The sequence below is a fragment of the Narcine bancroftii genome, chromosome 2 (assembly GCF_036971445.1).
Source record: "Narcine bancroftii isolate sNarBan1 chromosome 2, sNarBan1.hap1, whole genome shotgun sequence".
Taxonomy (NCBI): Eukaryota; Metazoa; Chordata; class Chondrichthyes; order Torpediniformes; family Narcinidae; genus Narcine; species Narcine bancroftii.
In genome coordinates, this window is record NC_091470.1 from 201,880,157 (window position 1) to 201,903,339 (window position 23,183).

At 45.1% G+C, this 23,183-nt stretch overlaps 1 protein-coding gene across 4 annotated transcripts in view; it reads right to left on the minus strand.

Annotated features, from left to right (window-relative positions):
* LOC138755002 (misshapen-like kinase 1) overlaps nucleotides 1–23,183 on the minus strand; it is a 406,606-nt gene that overhangs the window by 271,474 nt on the left and 111,949 nt on the right. For all 4 annotated transcript variants that reach the window (XR_011351978.1, XM_069920129.1, XM_069920126.1 and 1 more), the window contains exon 3: nucleotides 3,705–3,761. Coding sequence is in view for 3 of the 4 variants with exons in the window: in XM_069920129.1 (XP_069776230.1) it covers nucleotides 3,705–3,761 (57 nt within the window). In the remaining variant the exon portion in view is untranslated. The remainder of the gene's footprint in view (nucleotides 1–3,704; nucleotides 3,762–23,183) is intronic.

Consider the following 23,183-nt stretch of genomic DNA (forward strand, 5'->3'; position numbering starts at 1 on the left):
AAGCTGGAAACAGTATATTTTCCCTGGACTAGTCAATGGGCAAGTGGTGGAACTTGAGGAAATGTCTTGACATCAATGTGGGCAGAATAAAATGGGATTAGTGGCCAAAGAACGGGCTTGGTGCTCAATGACTATGAAGCAAAGAATAATAAATTTGACTCTGCTTTAATTTTAAATAGCACAAGTGGTGTTACTGACTCGTGAGAACCAGGATTTGAGATGGTGCTGAGGGCAAGAAGGGCCCTGGATGTGGAAGGTTTCCTCATCGTGTCGGAGGTTTGGATCTGGCCTTGGGTTGCTGATGGTTTGACCTAAACAGGAGTGTGTGCGGCTGCAGAGGTTGCAGGAGCTGTAGGCAAATCCATGGACTCACGGTGACTCTGAAGGCTCTCTCTTTGGCTTCTCTTTCTCTGACTATATGGGGCACTGGGCAATGCTAATGGCAAATCTTTGTCTGCCCAATAGCAGACCACAGGCAATTTTGTGCAATGTTACATTTCTGTTTTATTACATGACAATAAATTGCATCTGATATCTGAAGAGGAAGATTTTTGTACTATAAAACTTCCCCTCTGCACAAAAAAGTTGATCGTGAGAGCATTTAGATTGCCATGGGCCTTATTTACAGTGGGGGGTATTACAGAAGGGAGATAAACTGGTAATTAGAAGTGAGATTTTTTAAAAATTCCAACGCAGATGATGAGAGCTTCAGATATACAAATAGACTCTCTAAATGTGGGTGTTAAACATTTAGATTTTGTTATTGAATAGAGATTGAGAAAGGTGTTTTTATCACAAATGGTGCAGTGTTTCATGGAGCATGCTTCGTTCTGGAGATGTTCAAGTTCACAAAATTAAACTGTTTTTGCACTCCATCTACAAGATGCACACTGCTAAATAAAGCAGTCATTTTCTCAGATCTCATACTGTTGCAATTACAAGTCCCGGGTATTGGTAAGAATCCATTTAAATACTATGCATAATATTGTTCTTGAACAAAGATGTTAATGTAGTTCAATCATCTGATTGTACATATATAACCTGACAAGATGGTGCATCTTTAGACCATAGTGCTCACAGCCCAACTTACACACAAACATACATACATCGTGATTCAAAATAAATCAAAGTAAAACTAATTCACAGGTTTCTGGGATTGCTCACCAGTTTCCCACCTGCCGGAAGAAGCTGTTTCCCGGCTTGGCAGTCCTGGTTTTTGTGCCCCTGTACCTCTTCCTTGAGGTAGTGTCTCAAAGATGTTGTAGGCTGGATGGTACGGGTCCTCACTGATTCTCTGAGCCCTCATTAAGCACCGCCCCCTGCAGATATCATTGATAGAGGGAAGGGAAATCCGAATGATCTCACTAGTTTTAATCAACCTCCAATGCTTTACGGCTATGATGCAGCCGCTAAGACACTGTTTATTGTGCTCCTGTAGAATGGTGTTCGGATGGTGGCTGGTCGCTTTCACTCCCTCCCACTCCCCCCATCATTGATGTCATCTACTGAGATCGTTGTCTCAAGAGGGCATGTAAAATAATTGAGGACCCACTCCACCCTGCACACGGCATGTTTCAGCTGCTCCCATTGGGGACAAGATGCAGGACTATCAGAGCCAGCCCCTGTCTTGTGTCAGGTTGTATGTCTGCATGTTTTTTCATTGAGGACCAGAGAACACTGTTTCATCAGGTTGTACTTGTATAATTATATGTTAATAAACTTGACTTGGCTTGAGCCTTCCCCTCCTTAACCCCTTTAGCAAGTGTAGGCACTGCTGTGCCTTCCTGACTAAAGAGGCGGTGTTGTGGGTCCAGGATCAGTTGACCTTTATATGGATCCTTGAAGTTCAGAAAAGGCTTAGCTGATGGGTGTGGTGTGGTAGGCCCATTGGCATGACGGAGCACTAATTCCGACGTTGGCCCTGCTGTCTCATTTGGCAAGCCAGTTCCACAGGTCGGAGAAATCCTCACTTGCAAGTTGAAGGTGGATGTCCTCCGGAATCTGGTCTAAAAAAGAACTGTTCAAAGAGTAGGCACAGTTTATGGCCATCTGCTAGTGCCGGCTTGTCACTCATTAGGGCCGACAGGGCCCGGATGCCTAGGCCATCCATCCGTAGCAGCTGTGCAGTCTGTTCGCTGAATGAGGGGCTGAATGTACTGACTAATAGGGCCTTGAGTGCCTCATACCTGCCAGCTACTGGGGGCTGCTGTAGAAAGTCCATTACATGGCCTGTCGTTTACTGGTTGAGTCTAGCCACTACAAAGCAATATCGGGCCTCATCTGAGACAATGTTCCTGATCTGGAACTGGGCCTCTATCTGCTGGAACCAGATGAGGGGCTGACCAGTCCAAAAAGTCGGCAGTTTCAGTGAAACTGTGTTTAGAAAAGTTGATTCGCTTGCTTTGTCTATGCCTCTAGAGTTGCTTGCGTCAGGTCAAAATCTCATTGGACTGTCAAGGTCACCAATGTGGCCTGCTAAGCTGCTTTAATCGAAAGGAACACGCTGAGACTTGCAGAGTTCAGGAGTAACTGCTTTACTGGTTTTAAATCGCGTGCTTAAAAGGCCCACCTGGCCCCAGAGTCCTGAGCGACTCAGTGGGGCAGAAGCAACATCAACTTCTGGGCTCTGCTTTTGCCCTGCTCTGAGCATCTCCGTGGATGCCGCTGGCTGCAGTTTGCTAGTTGTGGAGATGAGCCACTACATTTATATATATATTTTTTGGGGGTGAGGGGTTGGGAGATGGAGTGAAGGGGAGGGGTTATAACAATCATGTAATGAATTAAATTCTCTTCAATTTAAACATTTATTGTCTGTTTTATGGTTTATTAATTATATGAATGGAAAAAATTTAAGTAAAATATTCAAAAAAAGAGTCACCCCCCAATGGTGATGCCATTGTTGTTTCACACAACTTTATTCAAACAGCTGCTATAAGCAAAGCCCAAACAAGGCTCTCTGCTGGCTGAATATTTGCTCCCATCTTCACCAAAGGTTTATGTGTTACAATATTAATTTATTTTTTAAATGTTTTATTTTATTCTTATATATTTTAATTTTTAAAACTTATTTTCTTCAATTTTTTTTGCTGGTTGCTTGAATTCCAAATATCAGGGACTTTACTGTCCAAAATAAAACACTGGAAAGTAGTACTCACAAACACATGGATAAATATTAACATGACAGGACATTATGATGAATTTACTCTTGTCTGCAGCCACAGTTCCCATGGAAATCAACAGCCTATTGAACTTGAAAAGTTGAACAGGAAGATGCCTGGAAAAAGTTTGAAGATATGCGATTTTTTTGCACTCCCCAGTCAGAGTACAAGAGGAGTCAAATGCAGTCTAGTTATTCCTGGGTCAGCTTTTGGCCGCTGGGTAAATACTAGTTCAGGGTTTTGGCTTCATTTCGGGTTTTGAAGCCTCTGCCTAGTTACAATTAGTTGACAATTAGCATTGAAAGTGCTGATTCTTAATTGGAAACCCAAACCATTGCATTGTCTCCGTCAGGAAGTCAAGCTGGACAGAACTAGGTTTTTTTTTCTTTTATTTGTTTGCTTCCAGATAGTACTTTAAAACGTCACAAACAAAATGTACAAAAAGTTAACGGAAATTTAAGTAAAAAATTCTCATCATGGCCTGACCTTGAAAGAATATTGTTCTTAATGTTTTCAGGAATGACAATAATAAAAGGATTTCCGTACCTCTGTGACATCCATAACTTTGATGGCTGCAAGCTGCCCTGTTTTGACATGGCGACCCTGTGTGAAGAAGAAAAATCATCAGTATTTCTGTTTGTGATCAAGTTGCACATTGCATCATTATTAAAAAGAGGAGAAATCTTTCAACCTCCGATCTATTTACAACATCGACATAGACTATGGCAGCCATTCTCAAAGGGGGCCCTTAGTCTATTCCCATTCCTCACCCCCCTCTCCTGGGCGTTCACAGCACAATTAAGTAAAAGCCTTGTTTTATTTTCACCTCACGTAACATAAAATATATTTTTATACATATGGAGTCAGTAGGAGAGAAGAAACCAACTAAACTTGACTACTTAATGGGGAAAGGAGTCCATAAATTTTGAGCAGATTCCTCAGGGGGCCATAGGTGAAAAAAAGGTAGAGAATGGTTGGTCTAAAGGCACCAATTATCTATACAACACAACTTTTAATCAGCAAGAAAACTATATCCAATGGGAATTGGAACGCAACATGGAAAATAACAATGACATAAAAAGGGAACAATGGCAGCTAACGAACTGAAGATTTGGGAGGATTAGCACAGGGCTTCCAGTGAACAGCCTATTGTACAGTTTATCATCGACAGACCATTTGCACTGTCCCCCGTAATCAGGTGAAACACGACGTGATAAAAGCAAATTGCAGTGATGGTCATTACACAGAGGTGTTTTAAATTCATCACCATTATTTTCAGTAACGCACTCTCCGGGGATATTACCCAATTACCACCACTCATGCCATGAATAGCCATGCCAATATATGTAAATGGAAAATAATTGCATTCTATTTTAACCTAGATGGGAGCACACAGAAACATTGTTTAACGTGCAGTCCTCTGATCGTTTTATTTAAAAGCAGCAAATACATGATAAAATTGCAGAAATTTCATATCATTTGGAATAGAGTTCTCCAGCTGTGGTAAAAGATCAAAGATATAAGAATTTTTTTTAAAAAAGCTAATCTTTGACAAGAGTTATGACACTTGGCCTTTTTATAGTAGAAAAGAAGTGAATGTAAAGATGGATATTCTCTGTCTTTGCATCGTTTCACTTACCTTCATCAAAGCTCTGAGGGCGGATTCAGCAGGTGAACTCCAATCCAGCTCCACCTCCTCCATAAAGGTAATGCCGCCGAAAGTGGCTGCAAAGGGGCAGGCGTCACAGACGTGATGATGACGTCAGCCTGCGACCGCATGCGCAAATTTTAAAGTGTTCAGGTGCAGGGCAATAGCACCCATGATTTGTCTCTAAAGGATCATTATTCATATGACCGACGGCTAAAGTTTTTTGATCTTTTGGGTGGGAGGGAATGTCGCATGCCAGCGCGTATGTTTGATGTCATGGTGATCGGTGGCACTATTGCACCACTCTCCATGCCACCCTCAGCTCCGGAAGACGGCTCCCGATTCGGCTCTCCATAAAGGCAACACTGAATCCACATCAGAGGCCATCACCATGAAAGGTAAATTCACCTTTTTTTTCCTTGAGCAGGCTTTAATGTGGAGTTGCACCATTAAAAGGCCTACTGCCTGCTGGAAACCAGTCTCTTAGTTTTCCATACAGAACAATGTCGGATTTGTCACATATGGATCATTGTGATCTGTTCTGGGAGAGACATGACTTCTACAGGAAGGATGGGTTGCACCCAAATCCAAAGGGGGCCAATATACTTGCAACAAGATTTAATAATGCAGTTGGATTTCCAAACTGAATTGGAAGGGGGAGGGGAACCAGACTGATAGTGAAATGGATAGGAAGGAGAACATAGGGGTAGTTCCAATAGACTGTGAAATCTCAAAGCCGGAGGGAGCAAAGAGGGATAGGAGAGTTTCAGAGAGGGTGTCAGGCAGCAAATTGGAGAGAGCAGGGTCACCTGGAGTATTTTATCCAGTTCTGGACTCCATATTTAAGAAAGGACATACTTGCTATGGAGGGAGTGCAGTGCAGGTTTACATGGTTAGATGGCAGGATTGTCATACACGGATAGGTTAGAAAGACTGGGATTATATGCGATGGAGCTTAGAAGAATGAGGGGAGATATGATTGAGGTATTTAGGATTATTAAAGGGCTTGACAGGATGAAATCAGAGTACATGTTCCCAATGATGGGAGAGACTAGGACTAGAGGGCATAGTTTAAGAATACAGGGAAGGCCATTTAAGACAGAAATGAGGAGAATTTTTTTTACCCAGAGAGTTGTGGGTCTGTGGAATGCATTGCCACAGAGAGTAGTGGGGGTGGATTCGTTAGATAGATTTAAGAGAGTTGGCTAAGGCTCTTGTGGGAAGGGGAGTTAAGGGTTATGGGGATAAGGCTGGGATTGGTTATTGAAAGGGAAAGATCAGCCATGATCCGATAAATGGCGGTGCTGGCTCGAAGGGACAACTGGCCTTCTCCAGCACCTATTGTCTATTATCATTTTGCTATTCATTGTTGATTCTTTCCAAAGCAAGCTAACTGGCACAAAAGTTTGACCTCAGTACAAATATTGAATGCATGAAGAAAGAATTCTGTCTTCCTTTCCCCTCTTCCTCTAACCAGAGTCAACAAATCTCAACTGTAGATTTATTTGTAGAACCTAGACCATTGGATGTGACCCACGATTCATTGGATCACAGCCATTTTTTTCCTTCTGATAAGCCAAAGCTCAGTGCAGAAAGATACAGTGGTTAGAAGGGCTGTTGTCATTAATAACAATCTTAGCTTTCAAAAATGAGGAGATTGCAATAGTCAGGAACTAAGGTGGGAAGAAGAAACCAGGTGCTTTGCTCCCACCTTTCAAAACATATGGGGGTTGTTTGTAAATTGGGTGGCACGGACTCGTGGGCAGGAAGGGCCCATTATCGTGCTGTCTGCCTAAAATTTAAATTTAATTCAGACACCAGTTGTCAGCTACATTAAAAAAATCTCATTCAAAAGGAGGAACCCTGCTCCCTTCACCCTACATGCAGATCTGGAAGTCCTGCAAGGTTACTCAGTAAGCTATTTTCTTGCATTATCGTTGTTTAAGTTAAAACCAAAAAAGTATAAAATCAAATGGGGACAAGCAGCCATTGGCACAGACAGTAGGTTTCGACAAGGTAAGGCTGTTCCCACTAAATTTGTAATGACCTGCTCACAAATATTTGGGGAAATGTACCTAAATTGGGAAAACTGTCTCAGAGTATTCAAGCAAAAAAAAAATCATGCTTAACCGGAACAACTGTATCACCATCCCTAGGTGCTTAATGCTGAGGGGCCCACAAAGGCTGCGGGCTGCTGGAGACTGGCTGATGGGAACCAGGTACCGGAACCAAGATTCGAGAGGATGTAGAAGCTGTGGGACCGCTGGGGACGAATGGCGAATCCATGGACACTTGGTGCCTCTGAAGGGATTTATATCTAGCTTCTACCAATCTTGGTACCAATACCAAGTGCCGGATACGGGGGGGGGGGGGTGAGTTACTGCACTAGAATTTCACCAAGAACAGCCAGATTCACACATCATTGCAGACATGAAGGAGAGGTGAGATGAGGTGAGACAAACCACACTCCCACATTGATGATTAATACTTGACCAAGTGGACATGCAGTAAATCTGGCAAAACTGAAAGATTCACAACCCTTTATCCAGAACCCTTGGGGGACAGTGTGTTCCGAATTTTGGAAAGCCAGATTTAAGCCCACCCAAACTGTGATGCCGTATCCACCCCCACCCTCTTCCAGTCGCGCTGCTGTCTCCCCCAACCTGCCCGCCCGACTCGTGCTGCCGGTCTCCCCCCTTGCCCGCCTGACTCACACTCCCAGTATCCCTCCCTCGCCCGCCCAACTCACGCTACCGATGTCTCCCCCTCGCCTGCCCGACTCGCGCTGCTATCTCTCTCCCTACTTGCCGGTTTTTGGAGCTTTCCGGATTTTCGATATCCGGATAAAGGATTGTGTACTTGTAACCCCACAGGAATTTCTCAGGGCATGGAAGTTAGCCATGTTCAGTTTCTTCCATGTCTAATTGGGTAAATGAAGCAATTCGGAACAAAATTGGGACAAGGGCTGATAAGCAGCTTGACACATGTGCATCACAAAAATACATGCAAGAAACCAGTAACCTTGACATTCAAACGCACTAGCATTACCAAGCTATTCTTAAATATTTTGGGGGTCATCACTGCCCAGAACTGGACAGGCTAAATAAATCCTGTGGATACAAGGATTTGCACGGTGGGCTGGCACAGTTAGCGTAGTGACTAGCGCATCGTTGAAACTGCGCCAGTGACCGGGGTTCAAATCCCGGACCGTCTGTAGGGAGTTTGTATGTTCTCCCCGTGTCTGCGTGGGTTTCCTCCGGGTACTCCGGTTTCCACTCACTGTTCAAAACGTTCCGGGGATGCAGGTTCATTGCAACCTGCAGAAATGGCCTGTAAATTAAAAATTTAAGTCCATTCACCACCTAAACATTCAATCTCTCTTCAGGATGAAAGGTGTAATTTACATTTACTTTTGTAAAAACCTTTGACAAGGCCTGACATACAAGATCATTCAAAAGGATCCCGGTAGATTACATCGATGGTGGGGAGGAGGGAGATCCCAGTGATCCTCTCTGCCATTCTTATGGTCCTGTGGATTGACCTCTGATCCAATGCTTGACAGCAACTGTACCACACTGTGATGCATCCGGTCAAGACGTTCTTGATTGATCTCCTGTAGAAAGTTGACTGGATGGTGGCTGGTGGCTTTGCCCACCTCACAGGATGTGCAGTCGCTGTTGTGCTTTCCTGACAAGTGAGAAGACAAGTGTAGTGGAGGGTGGGCCTCCTTGGTCCTCCTGGAGTCCACGATCATCTCTGTCTCATCGACATTGAGACTCAGGTTATTACTCTCACACCATAACATGAGATTTTCCACCTGTTCTCTGTAGTGCAACTCATCAATGTTGTTGATGAGGCCAACTACTGTTGTGCCATCTGCAAACTATATGATACTGTTGGACCTGGATCTTGCAATGCAGTCATGGGTCATTCACATGAACAGGGGAGGGCTGAACACACAATCCTGAGGAGCACCAGCGTTCAGCGTTCTGCTACCAATTCGGACAGCCTGTGGTTGGAAGGGGTCAACATGTACAAGTCGTCAGACAACGGGGGCAAGGGCATATCCAACATGGCCCTCATTTTGAGGACCACCTTCATGTGTTGCTGCATCAGGCTGTGCAAGGAATCAAAGTACATCAGCACCAAGTGCCACTACGTGCTGAGGTTCTACCCGTCCCAGGTGTTGCGGAGAAGGGGCCTGGCCCAATGTCCCAGTCAGCTGGACTTGTCCACACCACCTCTCTTTCAGCCAGCAAGCAGTGGTCAGCATGGAATGTTTTAAAGAAAATGAGAGACAAGGTCTCGATGGACCCGGTGGGGTGGTTCCCTGGGCAGACCGTCCACCAGGGCTCACAAACAAGTACCAGGACTTGGCCTGGCTGAGAGGAGCCCTCCCAGTCAGATCCTTCCTGTACCAGTGGATTATCTCCCACCGTGCACGTTGTCCCAGGGATGTCTGCGGTGGAGAGGAGATAGTTGCCCAATTCTTTGGAGAATGGAGAATGGAGATTCACTCATTGTGTGTGGAGAAGGATGTAAGACTCCTTATCATGGTTCATCCCCAGCTGCAGTATGACAGAGAACTCTGATTTACAGGCTGTTCCCAGGGAAGCACATAGAGTCAGACATCCAGAACTGCTGGAAGACCACTGACTTGGCAAAAGATGCACTTTGTTCTTCCCGAAACCTGTTGGTCTTTCAGCACACGGAGATGTCGATGAGGGAATGCTGCCGACTGGCACATTCCAGGCTGCAGGAGTACGTGCTGAGGGATGCACTGAGGCTCGGCAAAGCCAACGCCAGGGCATTGTGGGGAAGGACCCCACAGTCTTACTGGGCATTGAGGGACCGAGTCTGAGGGGAATCCCATCAAACAGCAGGGGGGGGGCGGGGGAGGAGGACGCCAAGGTGCCACAGTGGTGATAACGGTGTAAATAGGAAAGAATGCAATCATGTACAGTGTTGGAGGTGTATGGATACGAAACTAAGAGTGGGAAGAGATTTTGAATGGTTTCCTCTTTGTAAATAATCTTTTATGAATAAAATCTACTTTTAGAAATATCCTTGCCTTCTATGGATACTGCAGGTCCTGCCAAAGTTCTCCAGCACTTTTGTGTATAAATTTAGACAAGGTAACAGGCCCTTCCAGCCCAAAACCCATGCTGCCCAATTACACCTAATTGACCAACGACCCTGGTATGTTTTTGAATGGTGGGAGGAAACCCACACAGGCATGGAGAGAAGGCACAAACTCCTTACAGACAATGCCGGATTCAACCCTGGGCGGCTGGCGCTGTAACAGCATGGCACTAACCATGCTGCCCTTAACTGCAATCACAGCATCTGCAGACTTTTGCATTTCATTCCATTGTGGACGAAAATGGAATTCCAAGTGTATTTCAACATTGAAAACCATTCTGACCTTCCACCTTAATTCAGAATGATCATTTTAAAACATTTGACACTGCTCGCCATTCTTGATTCTCTAAACGGAATTCCAGAGATAAGTGAGCAATTATTCTCCACAGTAAGCCAGTATGCAATACAAAGAAGGCCTAGTTACAGACATTAGGGGCCATATCTCCAGTCGCTGTGGCCACACAAAGCACAAAGGAGAGGAGATGTTGTGGGAGTCCAACATCCAAGGCTAAAAATGTTGATTAAAAATTGCTCTGCAGTGTCCTTGTGGCAATTTTTAAAACAATTTTCTTTCGATGTCACCAGTTACTACCAACACTGCATGCCCCATTTGCACCTCTAGGGGTTCTTCTCAGATTCCACTATCATCCATTTCTCAGTGTGATATCAAACCTTTTCATTAACTCTCCTGCTTCTCATCCAAGTTCTAGATCACTTTGTTTACCTCTCCTGCCTCCGCACCTGCTTAAATCTGTTGCATCTGCCACCATTCACCATTGGTGATTGAAGGTCATTCTAGCAAAACATTACTTCTGCTTCTTGCTTCACTGGTGCTGGCCAAGTTGAACATACCTAATATTTTCTGATTTTATTTCAGATTTCTCACATCAGGATGCGACCTTGAAATTCTTCTCTCTCGCCTAAAGAGGGCTCGCAAAATTGTTGAGGACCTCTATTGCCCCCCATGGAGCATCTTTCAGCTTCTCCCATCAGGAAAGAGATACAGCAGTAAATCAGACCCATCCCCTCCCCAGAGGAAAAAAAAGAAAAAAGGAAAGAGATACAGGAGGATCAGAGCCAGCTCCACCAGGCTGAGGAACAGCTTCTTCCTACAGGCAGTGAGGACACTGAACGTCCAAACAAACTGCTCACCTTGACGCTCTAAGACTCATACAGGGTGTATTAATGAAAGAGTATTTATTTATTTGTACATATGAATACTTGTCCTGCATTTGTACTATTTGTCTGCATGTGAGTTATGAGCGGTTGTGAGTCTACGTGTTTTACACTGAGGACTGGAGAACGTTGTTTTGTTTGGTTGTGACAATAAACTTGAGATAAGGCCCTTTTTAAGGGTCTCCATGTCAATGTAATCACGAAGAAGGCTTGCCAGCGGCTATGCTCCATGAGGAGTTTAAGGAGATTTGGTATGTCACCAAAGACTTGCAAATTTCTACAGGTGTACTGTGGAGAGCATTTCAACTGGGTGCATCACTGTCTTGTACGGAGGTGCCAATGCACAGAACACAAGCAGGCTACAGAGAGTTGTGAACTTGGCCAGCACCATTGTGGCACCAGTCTTCCCTCCATCGGGGACATCTATAAGAGGCGGTGTCTCAAGAAAGCAACCCTCATCCTCAAAGACCCCCACTGCCCAGGCCATGCCCTCCTCTCACTGCTACCATCGGGAAGGAGGCCCAGGAGCCTGAAGGCAGAAGACCCAACGGTACAAAAACAGCTTCTTCCCCTCTGCCATCAGGTTCTGATGGGACAATGAACCCCAGACACGGCCTCACCTTTTCTCTTCTTTTGCCCTATTTATTTTTGCAAGTCATTTATAGCAATATTTGCACTTATGACACGCTGCTGAAAAACAACAAATCTCGTGTCATGTTCGTGACAATAAATTCTGATCCTCAGCAAGTTATTTCAACTTTGGGTGGTCTGGTTAGTGTAATGGTTTTCGCACAACACTGTTACAGCACCAACGACCGAGATTCAAATCCATCAATTCCCAAGGGTGTGTGGGTTTCCGCCCCCATTCAAACCATACCGGGGTTGGAGGTCAATTGGATGGCACGGGCTCATGGGCTGAAAGGGCCTGATACCATGTTGTATGTCTAAATTAAATTTAAATTTAACTTGTTCAGCATCGTGCTGTTTTCTTTTACATACTTCCATCGAAACCTTTCAGGTTCCAATTCCTGTCCTCAGTAATCACCTTTTGGATTTTAAATTAATTTCTATTCTTCGGGTTTCCGACTCACTTGATTGGAAACAGTGCTGAGATGTGCAGTCTTACACAAATTTTTAGCCCTGCTGGATCAAATTTTTCCCACAGTAATGGATACTGCAATAGAGAGCGCAAGAGAGTGCAAACGTTGGAAAGCAAGGATTGATCTGATATGTTAACTGAATGTTTCTCTCGAAGGACGCTGCTAATCTCAACGAGTTTTTTTTCCACACTGAATACAGTAAAACCCCCCATGAAGACTGGTAGATGTCAGATAACTGAATTTTCTGGTTGATAGAACCAATTTTAAACTTTTGTATTTTTTATCTATTTATTTTTCGCATTTTGCCAGTTGCTTGAGGCTGCTGGTTGTTTGAATTCCAGATAACGGGGATTTTACTTTATATCTCAGAATCAGCCCTGGTTGGAATTTCCATTTCATTTTTCACATCATTTGATACTTCTAGAAAATACTTTCCTTCAAACAATGTGAGTCTTAACAGCTACACAGCACAGATTCTCCTCCATTCTCTGCATTAATTTCTTCGGTAAGGCATTTCTCAAACACCACTAACATTTAAAAATAATTGCTCTAGTGGTCCAGGGACAGTGGTGAAAATACATCCTGACTCCAAGGTACCTGTCCTGGTCCACCCACAGAGATGCGATGGTCGAGAATGCACACTGGCAACTCTACTTTCTTATAAGCCTGAAGAAATTCGGCACGTCTCCCTCAATTCCTATAGGTGAACCATAGAAAGCGTCCCATCAGAGTCCAAACCCATGCATTTCTCAAGATTTCCACGCAGGTTGATAGGATAGTGAAGAAGGCCTATGGGATGCTGGGCTTCATAAGTCGGGGCATTGAGTTCAGGATGTTGCAGCTCTACGAATCTCTGAGATCACACTTAGACCATTGTGTTTAGTTCTGTTTACTTCAGTATATTAAGGATGTGGAAGCTATGAAAAGGATGCAGAGGAGATTTACTGGGTTGTTGCCTGGATTAGAAAATAAGTGCCATGAGGCAAAGTCTGCAGAATTAGGACCTCTCTCTCGGGAGTGAAGAAGGATGAGAGGTGATTTTAATAGAGAACTATAAGATTCTGAGGCATAGTAATGTTGACAGCCAGTGTCTTTTACCCCAACGCGGAAGTACCATGCACCAGGGGACATGTGTACAAAGAGAAGGGAGGAAAGTTTAGGGGAGATATCGAGGTAAGATTTTTTTTTAAACAGTGAGTTGTGGGTGCCTGGAAAGCCTTGCCAGAGGTGATGGTGGAGGTTGAAACATTAGGGGGCATTTAAGAGACAGCCAGCCGCATGGATGAAAGAAAAATAGAGGGTTATGAGGTGGAAATGTTTTCGTTTTTTTGTTATTTGGTAGGAATATATAGGTCAGCACAACATTAAGGGTCCAAGGGCCAGCTTGTACTGCACTATAGTGTTCTATGTTCAATGTTTTATATTCTAAAGTGCAAAACGACGTGACATGAGAAATGTTCCAGCTAAGACCTCATTCAGAGGGTTATCATAGCTTCCAATTCCTTCCTGTACTGAGACTACCAGAGCTGAACACAATATTTCAAGTGTGGTCTAATCGGGGTTGTATAGCACTGCAACGTTACCTCACGACTCTTGAACTCAATCCCCCATCGAATGAAGGTCAGCATACCATGAGCATTTTTAACTATGTACGCGAGAGATCTGTGAATTTTGACCCCAACGTCCCTCTGTTCTTCCACACTGTTAAGAATCCTGACATAAATAAACCCTGTTCTCAGCCTTCAAGTTCGCCCTTCCAAAATGCATCACCTCACACTTACCCGGGTTGAACTCCGTCTGCCACTTTTCCGTTCAACTCTGCATCCTGTGGTAACCTACAACAATCTTCTACACTGTCCATAACACCTCCAACCTTCACATTGCCTGCAAACTGACTGACCCATCCCTCCACTTCGTCTGAAACGGCGACAATTCTTTCTCTCCCATTGCTGCTTGACCTGCTGAGTTCCTTCAGGAGATTGTTTGTTGGTTTATATTTAATTTTTCTAATTCTTGCCAAGCATTCAGTTCGTAGGTGGTACTGTAATAAGTTCTTGCCTGATATTAAGATTTAGAAACTCTCCACTCATCGGGTGAGCAAGTATTATCTTGCTAATTGGTGTTCAGCATAAGCCCTATTTTTAGTTTAACACACTCTGAAATGTACAGTGACCTAAATGAAAAATAATTTCACACTTACAACCAGTATACCTTCATTACAGCTGTACAGGGACAGCTATAATAGAATGGCATCCTTCCAGGAAGCAAGGTGGGAGAGTGTGCGGTCATCATGAGTAACACACAAACGTCTGCAGATGCCGCGATTGAAGTAAAAACACAATGCTCTGGAGAAACAGCATACTTTTTGTAGAAAATAGTGGGTGCCGGGACTGAATTGCCAGGGATGGTGGTGGAGGAGGCTGGACTTTTAAAAGACTCTTGGACAGGAAATGGATGTTAGAAAAAAATAGAGGGGTTATGGGTGGAAGGTAGGGAAAGTTCAGTTTGTTGCGCAACATTGTGGGGTGAAAGGACTGCCCTGTGATGTTCCATGTTCTAAGTTCAGGCTGAAACCCTTCATCAGGATTTGAGCTCTTTCTCTCCTACAAATACTGCTCCATCCACTGAGACCCTCTACCACATTGTTTGTTGCTCCAGATTCTAGACTGGTCTCTTGTGCATTGGAGATGGAATGGCAACTACAAGTATGTTCAACAGCCAAAATAGTGCACATATCAACTTGGAAATTCTGCCCACTTCCATCAATTTGTACCCAGTTCCAAGTTCTACATTCTCACCACTCTTTGGGTAAAGTAGAATCTACTGAATCCCATGCTGGAATTCTTGGCATTCATCTTGCCTCAAGTTAGGCTCTTCCTCACTGAGGAGAAAAACACTCTCTTTACCGAGCAGTTGTGTGTTGCTTCAGAGAACATTTACAATTTTAAACTTTTCTTTACATTTTTATTTATTTTTATTGCATTTATTTATTTCCTCGATTGTTTTTGCCAGTTGCTTGGGGTTGCCGGTTGTTTGAATTCCAGATAACAGAGATTTTACTTCATGTTTTACCTCACATTCAGCTACCCTCCTCATAATCCTCGCTGAAGACCCTTCAGTGGACACAAAGAACCTTCATATTTTTTTCTTTTTTTTTCTTGGCTTGGCTTTGCGGACGAAGATTTATGGAGGGGGTAAATGTCCAAGTCAGCGGCAGGCTCGTTTGTGGCTGACAAGTCCGATGTGGGACAGGCAGACACGGTTGCAGGGGAAAATTGGTTGGTTGGGGTTGGGTGTGGGGTTTTTCCTCCTTTGTCTTTTGTCAGTGAGGTGGGCTCTGCGGTCTTCTTCAAAGGAGGTTGCTGCCCGCCGAACTGTGAGGCGCCAAGATGCACGGTTTGAGGCGATATCAGCCCACTGGCGGTGGTCAATGTGGCAGGCACCAAGAGATTTCTTTAGGCAGTCCTTGTACCTCTTCTTTAGTGCACCTCTGTCACGGTGGCCAGTGGAGAACTCGCCATATAACACGATCTTGGGAAGGCGATGGTCCTCCATTCTCGAGACGTGACCCACCCAGCGCAGTTGGATCTTCAGCGGCGTGGACTCGATGCTGTCGGCCTCTGCCATCTCGAGTACTTCAATGTTAGGGATGAAGTCGCTCCAATGAATGTTGAGGATGGAGCGGAGACAACGCTGGTGGAAGCGTTCTAGGAGCCGTAGGTGATGCCGGTAGAGGACCCATGATTCGGATCCGAACAGGAGTGTGGGTATGACAACGGCTCTGTATACACTTATCTTTGTGAGGTTTTTCAGTTGGTTGTTTTTTCAGACTCTTTTGTGTAGTCTTCCAAAGGCGCTATTTGCCTTGGCGAGTCTGTTGTCTATCTCGTTGTCGATCCTTGCATCTGATGAAATGGTGCAGCCGAGATAGGTAAACTGGTTGACCGTTTTGAGTTTTGTGTGCCCGATGGAGATGTGGGGGGGCTGGTAGTCATGGTGGGGAGCTGGCTGATGGAGGACCTCCGTTTTCTTCAGGCTGACTTCCAGGCATTTTGGCAGTTTCCGCAAAACAGGACGTCAAGTGCTGAAGAGCTGGCTCTGAATGGACAACTAAAGCGGCATCGTCTGCAAAGAGTAGTTCACGGACAAGTTGCTCTTGTGTCTTGGTGTGAGCTTGCAGGCGCCTCAGATTGAAGAGACTGCCATCCGTGTGGTACCGGATGTAAACAGCGTCTTCATTGTTGAGGTCTTTCATGGCTTGTTTCAGCATCATGCTGAAGAAGATTGAAAAGAGGGTTGGTGCGAGAACGCAGCCTTGCTTCACGCCATTGTTAATGGAGAAGGGTTCAGAGAGCTCATTGCTGTATCTGACCCGACCTTATTGGTTTTCGTGCAGTTGGATAACCATGTTGAGGAACTTTGGGGGCATCCAATGCGCTCTTGTATTTGCCAAAGCCCTTTCCTACTCACGGTGTCGAAGGCTTTGGTGAGGTCAACAAAGGTGATGTAGAGTCCTTTGTTTTGTTCTCTGCACTTTTCTTGGAGCTGTCTGAGGGCAAAGACCATGTCAGTAGTTCCTCTGTTTGCGCGAAAGCCGCACTGTGATTCTGGGAGAATATTCTCTGCGACTCTAGGTATTATTCTATTTAGGAGAATCGTAGCGAAGATTTTGCCTGGAATGGAGAGCAGCGTGATTCCCCTGTAGTTTGAACAGTCTGATTTCTCGCCTTTGTTTTTGTACAGGGTAATGATGATGGCATTACGAAGGTCCTGAGGCAGTTTTCCTTGGTCCCAACAAAGCTTGAAAAACTCATGCAGTTTGGCATGGAGAGTTTTGCCGCCAGCCTTCCAGACCTCTGGGGGGATTCCATCCATACCTGCTGCTTTGCCACTTTTCAGTTGTTCAATTGCCTTATATGTCTCATTCTGGGTGAGGATCTCATCCAGCTCTAGCCTTAGGGGCTGTTGAGGGAGCTGGAGCAGGGCGGAATCTTGGACTGAGCGGTTGGCACTGAAAAGAGATTGGGAGTGTTCTGACCATCCGTTGAGGATGATCTTGTCGCTGAGGAGGACTTTGCCGTCTGATCTGCGCAGCGGGCTTTGGACTTGGGGTGAGGGGCCGTACACAGCCTTTAGAGCCTCGTAAAAACCCCTGAAGTCGCCAATGTCTGCGCTGAACTGGGTTCGCTTGGCGAGGCTAGTTCACCACTCATTTTTGATCTCCCGGAGTTTGCACTAAAGATGGCTGCATGCGCGACGGAAGGCTTGTTTCTTCTCTGGCCAGGACAGCTTTGTAAGGTGAGCCTGGTGGGCAGCTCGCTTCTTTGCCAGCAGCTCCTGGATTTCCTGGCTGTTATCGTTGAACCAGTCCTTGTTTTTCCTGGAGGAGAAGCCCAGTACCTCTTCAGTGGATTGCAGTATGGTAGTCTTCAGCTGATCCCAGAGAGTTTCTGGGGACGAGTCCGTGAGGCGGATTGCATCCTCGAGCTTTGCTTTGAGGTTTGCCTGGAAGTTTCCTCTCACTTCGTCTGACTGCAGGTTTCCAACATTGAACCTCTTTCTGGGGGCTTTACTGTTCCTGGGCTTTGGCTTGAAGTGAAGGTTGAGCTTGCAGCGAACCAGCCGGTGGTCAGTGTGGCATTCTGCGCTGGGCATGACCCTGGTGTGGAGCACATCTCGTTTGTCTCTTTCTCGCACCAGGACGTAGTCCAGGAGGTGCCAGTGTTTGGATCGGGGATGCATCCAGGTAGTCTTCAGGCTGTCCCTCTGCTGAAAAAGGGTGTTTGTAATGACAAGCCGCTGTTCTGTGCAGAGCTCCAACAGGAGGCGCCCACTGTCGTTGCACTTGCCGACACCATGCTTGCCCAGGATTCCTGGCCAGGTTTCTGAGTCTTTGCCGACACGAGCGTTGAAGTCGCCAAGGATGACAACCTTGTCGGCTGTAGGGGTGCGTTGAATGAGGTTGCGCAAGTCAGTGTAGAACTTGTCCTTTTCTGCTGGTTCCGCCCGGAGGGTTGGAGCATAGACACTGATGAGGGTGATGCGACGTTTGTTTTGAAGGGGGAGTCGCATGGACATGATCCGGTCCGAGTGGCCTGTCGGGAGGTTTTCAAGTTTGGAGGCAATGGAGTTCTTGACCATGAAGCCTACACCAGATAGGCGTCGTTCATCCAAAGGCTTGCCAGACCAGTAGAGTGTGTAGCCCGCGCCGCGTTCTTGGACGCTGCCTACATCTGCCAGGCGGACTTCACTGAGAGCAGCTATGTCGATGTCAAGTCTGAGGAGTTCATGTGCAATGAGGGCAGACCGACGTTCAGGTCGGTGGCTGTCAGCCTTGTCTAGCATGGTTCTGATGTTCCAGCATGCTAGCTTGAGTTTGTGAGCATCTTTTGAGGGGGAGGACGTGGAGGGGGAGGACGTGGAGGGGGAGGACGTGGACCTGTCCTCGGGCCTGCGCAAAGGAGCTTTTAGGTGGAGTGCAATGCGCGCAGTACTGGCCCCACCCTTTACACCCATGGTTCGTGTGCCGTGGCCAAGCAAGCTGGGACGTGGCAGCGAGGTCCTTGGGTCGTAGGTTTTATATCGGAGTGGCCTTCTCCTATGCAGGTTTCTTACCCGGGCTGGAGGGGTCTGCCTCCCCTCCTGGGTCGGTCCATACTGCCCGGACCAGGGCCGAGGCCGCCGCTGCTTTCCCTGTGCCCGGACTGGGGCCGCCGCCTCCAACTTTCTGCCCGGACCGGGGCCTCTGCCTGCCTCACTTGACTGAGGCCGGGGCCGCCGCCTCCCCTTTGCTCTTGCCCGGATCGGGGCCACTGCCGCCTACCCTCTGCCTGGACCGGGGCCGAGGCCGCTGCTGCTTTCCCTGTGCCCGGACTGGGGCCGCCGCCTCCAACTTTCTGCCTGGACCGGGACCTCCGCCTGCCTCACTCAATCGAGGCTGGGGCCGCCGCCTCCCCTTCACATAATATAACCAGAAATGTATGAAAAATTCCACAAAAGCTTTCCTCATATTTTAATTCAACCCCTCCAGAAATAATTCCTGGTTTGTTCTTTTCGTGGCCTTGTCAACCTTTGACACAACTTTTTGTGATTGATTTACAGTATTTTACCCCCTTGCAACTGGACACACACCAGCCAATGAGTCAGTGGCCTCATCTCCCTCCCTCTAAAAATAAACCACGCTGCATTTATCTGATGCGGCCTTCATTTTCCAATTTGTTTCCCACTCTGCAAGTGTGTCGCAGTCTGTGGTATCAATGCTCCCTCCCAATTTTGGAATGGCAGTTTTCAAGAGTCTAAATCATGAATATATACATTTTGAACTGCAGTGATCCCAGTACTTTGTGAATCACCCATTTGAGCAAGAAAGTGCATCCCTTACTCCCATTCGCTGCTGTTCCAGAAGCCAGCCATAAATCCATTTCATTTTCCTGTTGATTACATTCTGTATTTCTCTGACCTAATTATTTAGCCCATCACAGGTACCTTCCAAAAGATCTTCTTGAAATTCAAATTATATTTACTGCTTCATGATCTACCATGACTTTCTCAAAAAAAGAGTTAATCAAGCAAGAAATTTCCCTTTTAAATGCATGCCCGTTATTCATCAGAGCTGAAGTTAAACTTACTGGTCTGTAATTCTCAGACTATCTTGTCTCCCTGTCTACCCATTGTAACCTTTCATTCCCTTGCTTAAGAATCTATCAACAACTACCTTAAAATTATTCAAAAATGCTCTTCCTCCAAGGGCGATGGAAGGAAGCATAATCACACAGATAATGAAAAACCTCATCTTCTTAAATGGGTAACCCCTTGCTTGTAAAATCACAGAAATGCTAGAGGAATTCCACAGCGTCTGCAGACTTTCACGTTGAATTCTGCATCAGGACTTATCGCCATGAACGTGTCACAAAATTTGTTATTTTGTGGCATGAAGGATAATGAAAGCTTATGGGAAGGGTGCAGAGCAAAAATTCAGGCAGCAGAGTGCCTTGGCCGTGTTTTGCTCAGAGTAGCCGTTTGAATAAAAGGCGTTGCCAGGATAAGAGCTGGTTAATGCCACTCACTGTTGGGGTGACTCTCTTAAAGTGTCTACATATCCCTGCTTAATAAGAGTCGTTATCTTTATGAGCGTATTATTAATTGTGATGTTACTGTTTGTCTTTCAGGTGGCTCCGAGAAGGGGGAGAAACCTGCAGTGATAGGTTAAATGTTTTGAAAGGATGGGACTGAACATAAAGAAAAATGGTTAAAGGTGGACAATATATATATGTATATTCATGCAAGTGAAGTTTGTTTAGTGTACAGAGCCCTTCATAATCTTTGGGAAAAAGACACTTTTTTTTCTTTATTTGCCCCTGCGCTCCACAGTTTTAAATTTGTAGCCAAGCTATTCACAGGTGATTAAAGTGCGCATTCCAGATTTTATTCAAGGTGATTTGTATACATTTTGGGTTGACCAACCATAATGTTTGGGACCTTTGACTTCACAGGTGTTCGTGATTACTCAGGTAGGTTTAATTGCTTCACTGGTGCAGGTATAAGAGAGCTCGAAAGGCATCTATGCTTTTGTTCATATTTGGAGTCTGTAAAAAGTGCCTTTGTCCCAAACATTATGGAGGGCACTGTATATACAGTGCAGTATTTTTGACTTTTAATCTGTTTATTCTTAATGCAGATGTATTAGTTAGGTTTTGTAAGAGTGAGTCTCAAGCAAAAGGATAACTCGCTCATCCGGCATCTACCAATCCCTATAGTTGCCAGATACCAGGGGTCTTATTCATCACATTGTTTAGTGAATACGAGGGTCTCGGGTGGTTACTGTGAGCAGGTCCTTTGGTCGTTCAGCGTCCTCACTGCCCGTGGGGAAGAAGCTGTTTCTCAGCCTGGTGATGCTGGCTCTGATCCTCCTGGATCTCTTTTCTGACAGCAACAAACTAGGCACATTAATGTCCTCAGGGCAACATTGAATCTTACAGCTTCAGATAACCAAGCTTTCCAGTTGATGCCATTCTGATAAAACGCCTAGTCTTTTCCTTTCTCGAGAGATGCTGTTTCACTTGCTTGCATTTCCGATGTCCGAAAATCCAGACTGCTCGGATTGGATTGGTACGGATTTTCCACATTCTTAGGCAGTACTTTTAAAAGTCAAATTTAAAGAGGAATAAAGAGATGAACAAGTAAATTTTGATAGTTTATTCACTAGCAAATGCAATATGCATAAATGTATTAAAATGATCAGTTTTAAAGAAAAATAAATTTAACAGATGACAAAAATGTAAACATTTTTTCACTGCAACAATGCTTGAAATTATGTTTACAATAAAAATACAGTATACAAATGAAAGCAGAAGTTATTCACACAATTTATTTACTTATTTTCAGGTTATTAATGAAACATCTTCATATATAATACAAACTGCAAAAAAAATTTTTTTAATTCTTTGTTCATTTCCATGACTTCTGCTACTACTGCTACACTGCTTGTGGAAAGAACACTTGCATCGTCTGGTCGCCTGTTGCTGCTATGCATCTGTGGTGCTTACGCATGCACCACACAAACGCCCGCTAAATTTAAAACGTCTGGATTCTTGTGTGGTCCAGATTTTTGGATTTCTGCTGTGCAATATTTTGTGGCACTTGGTATCAATATTGTTTCTTGTTGCCTCTCGCCTCCATCTTGTACCGTCACTTGCCTCTCTTCTAGAAAGATCAGCTGCAAATAATGAAGCTTCTCACATCCAGCAAAACCTCGACCTCATCACCTCTTTGTTCTTTCCATTTCCCCTTCTTTGCAACTTAAAGCATGTTGGGTTTCTATGTTTCCCAAGTTTAGATGAGAGACCATCGACCTGCAATGTTAACACTTTCCTTTCCACAGATGTTGCCCAATCTGCTTGATATTTCTCACATTTTCTGCTTTTAATTTACTACCTACTAATTTCTCTAAGCATTTCACCAAGTTATTGGAGTTGAAATTATTTGTTTAAAGTGTGTGCTCCAGTTATCAATAAAGTGCGAGAATGCAATAGATCCACAATGTTTCTCCTCACAGTTAACAAAGTCATGGAGCACGTTTTTGAACTGATAGCAAAACAGAGCCCGGACTGTTAGTGCAATGCTGTTGCAGCGCCAGCAACCTGGGTTCAAATCTCCCACTGTCTGTAAGGAGTCTGTACATTCTCCCCGTGACGCGTGTGGGCTTCTTTCAGGGGTTCTGGTTCCCTCCCACCCTTCAAAAGGTGGACTAATTGGATAGAATAGGTTTCATCGGCCGGAAGGGCCTTCTATTGCAGGGAGACCCACAGTGATCCTCTCTGCCGCTCTTCTGGTCCTGCGGATTGACCTCCGATCCATTTCTCTGCAGCAACCGCACCACAGTGTGATGCAGCCGGCCGATAGAGTTGACAGGATGGCAAACGATAGCCTTGCCCGCTCCAGTCTTCTCAGGAAGTGAAGCCACTGTTGTGCCTTCCTGACAAGCAAGAGCACACCAGCAAGATGTCAGCAAGCAGAGTGGTGGGGGGTGGGGAGGAAGAGAGACAAAAATAAAGGAAAAACAGAGTAGGAGAGAGAGAAAGTGGGGACATGTTTTCACAGAGGCAAATAAATAGCATACAGTGACAATGAAATCTTGGAAGGATTGGTGGCGGGATCCCTCTATTCTCTAATGATGATACAACACAGAAGAATGAAGTTTGCCGTGATAAAATGGAATATAGGCGGCTTAAAATGGAATATAGGGAAGGATGTGGCACATAGAATATATATGGCAGTAGTAAAAAAAATCACTTTGGGAGAAAAATTGAAAGGCTGCGTATGAGATTGGAAGTTGATGAGTATTCAGGGATAGCCCTGGGAGTACAGGAATCACCCCAAGTTAATATGCAGCAAGCAACTGGGAAGGCAAATTAGGATTCTGGCTGGATTATGAATATTTGAACACTGAAGTAAAAATGT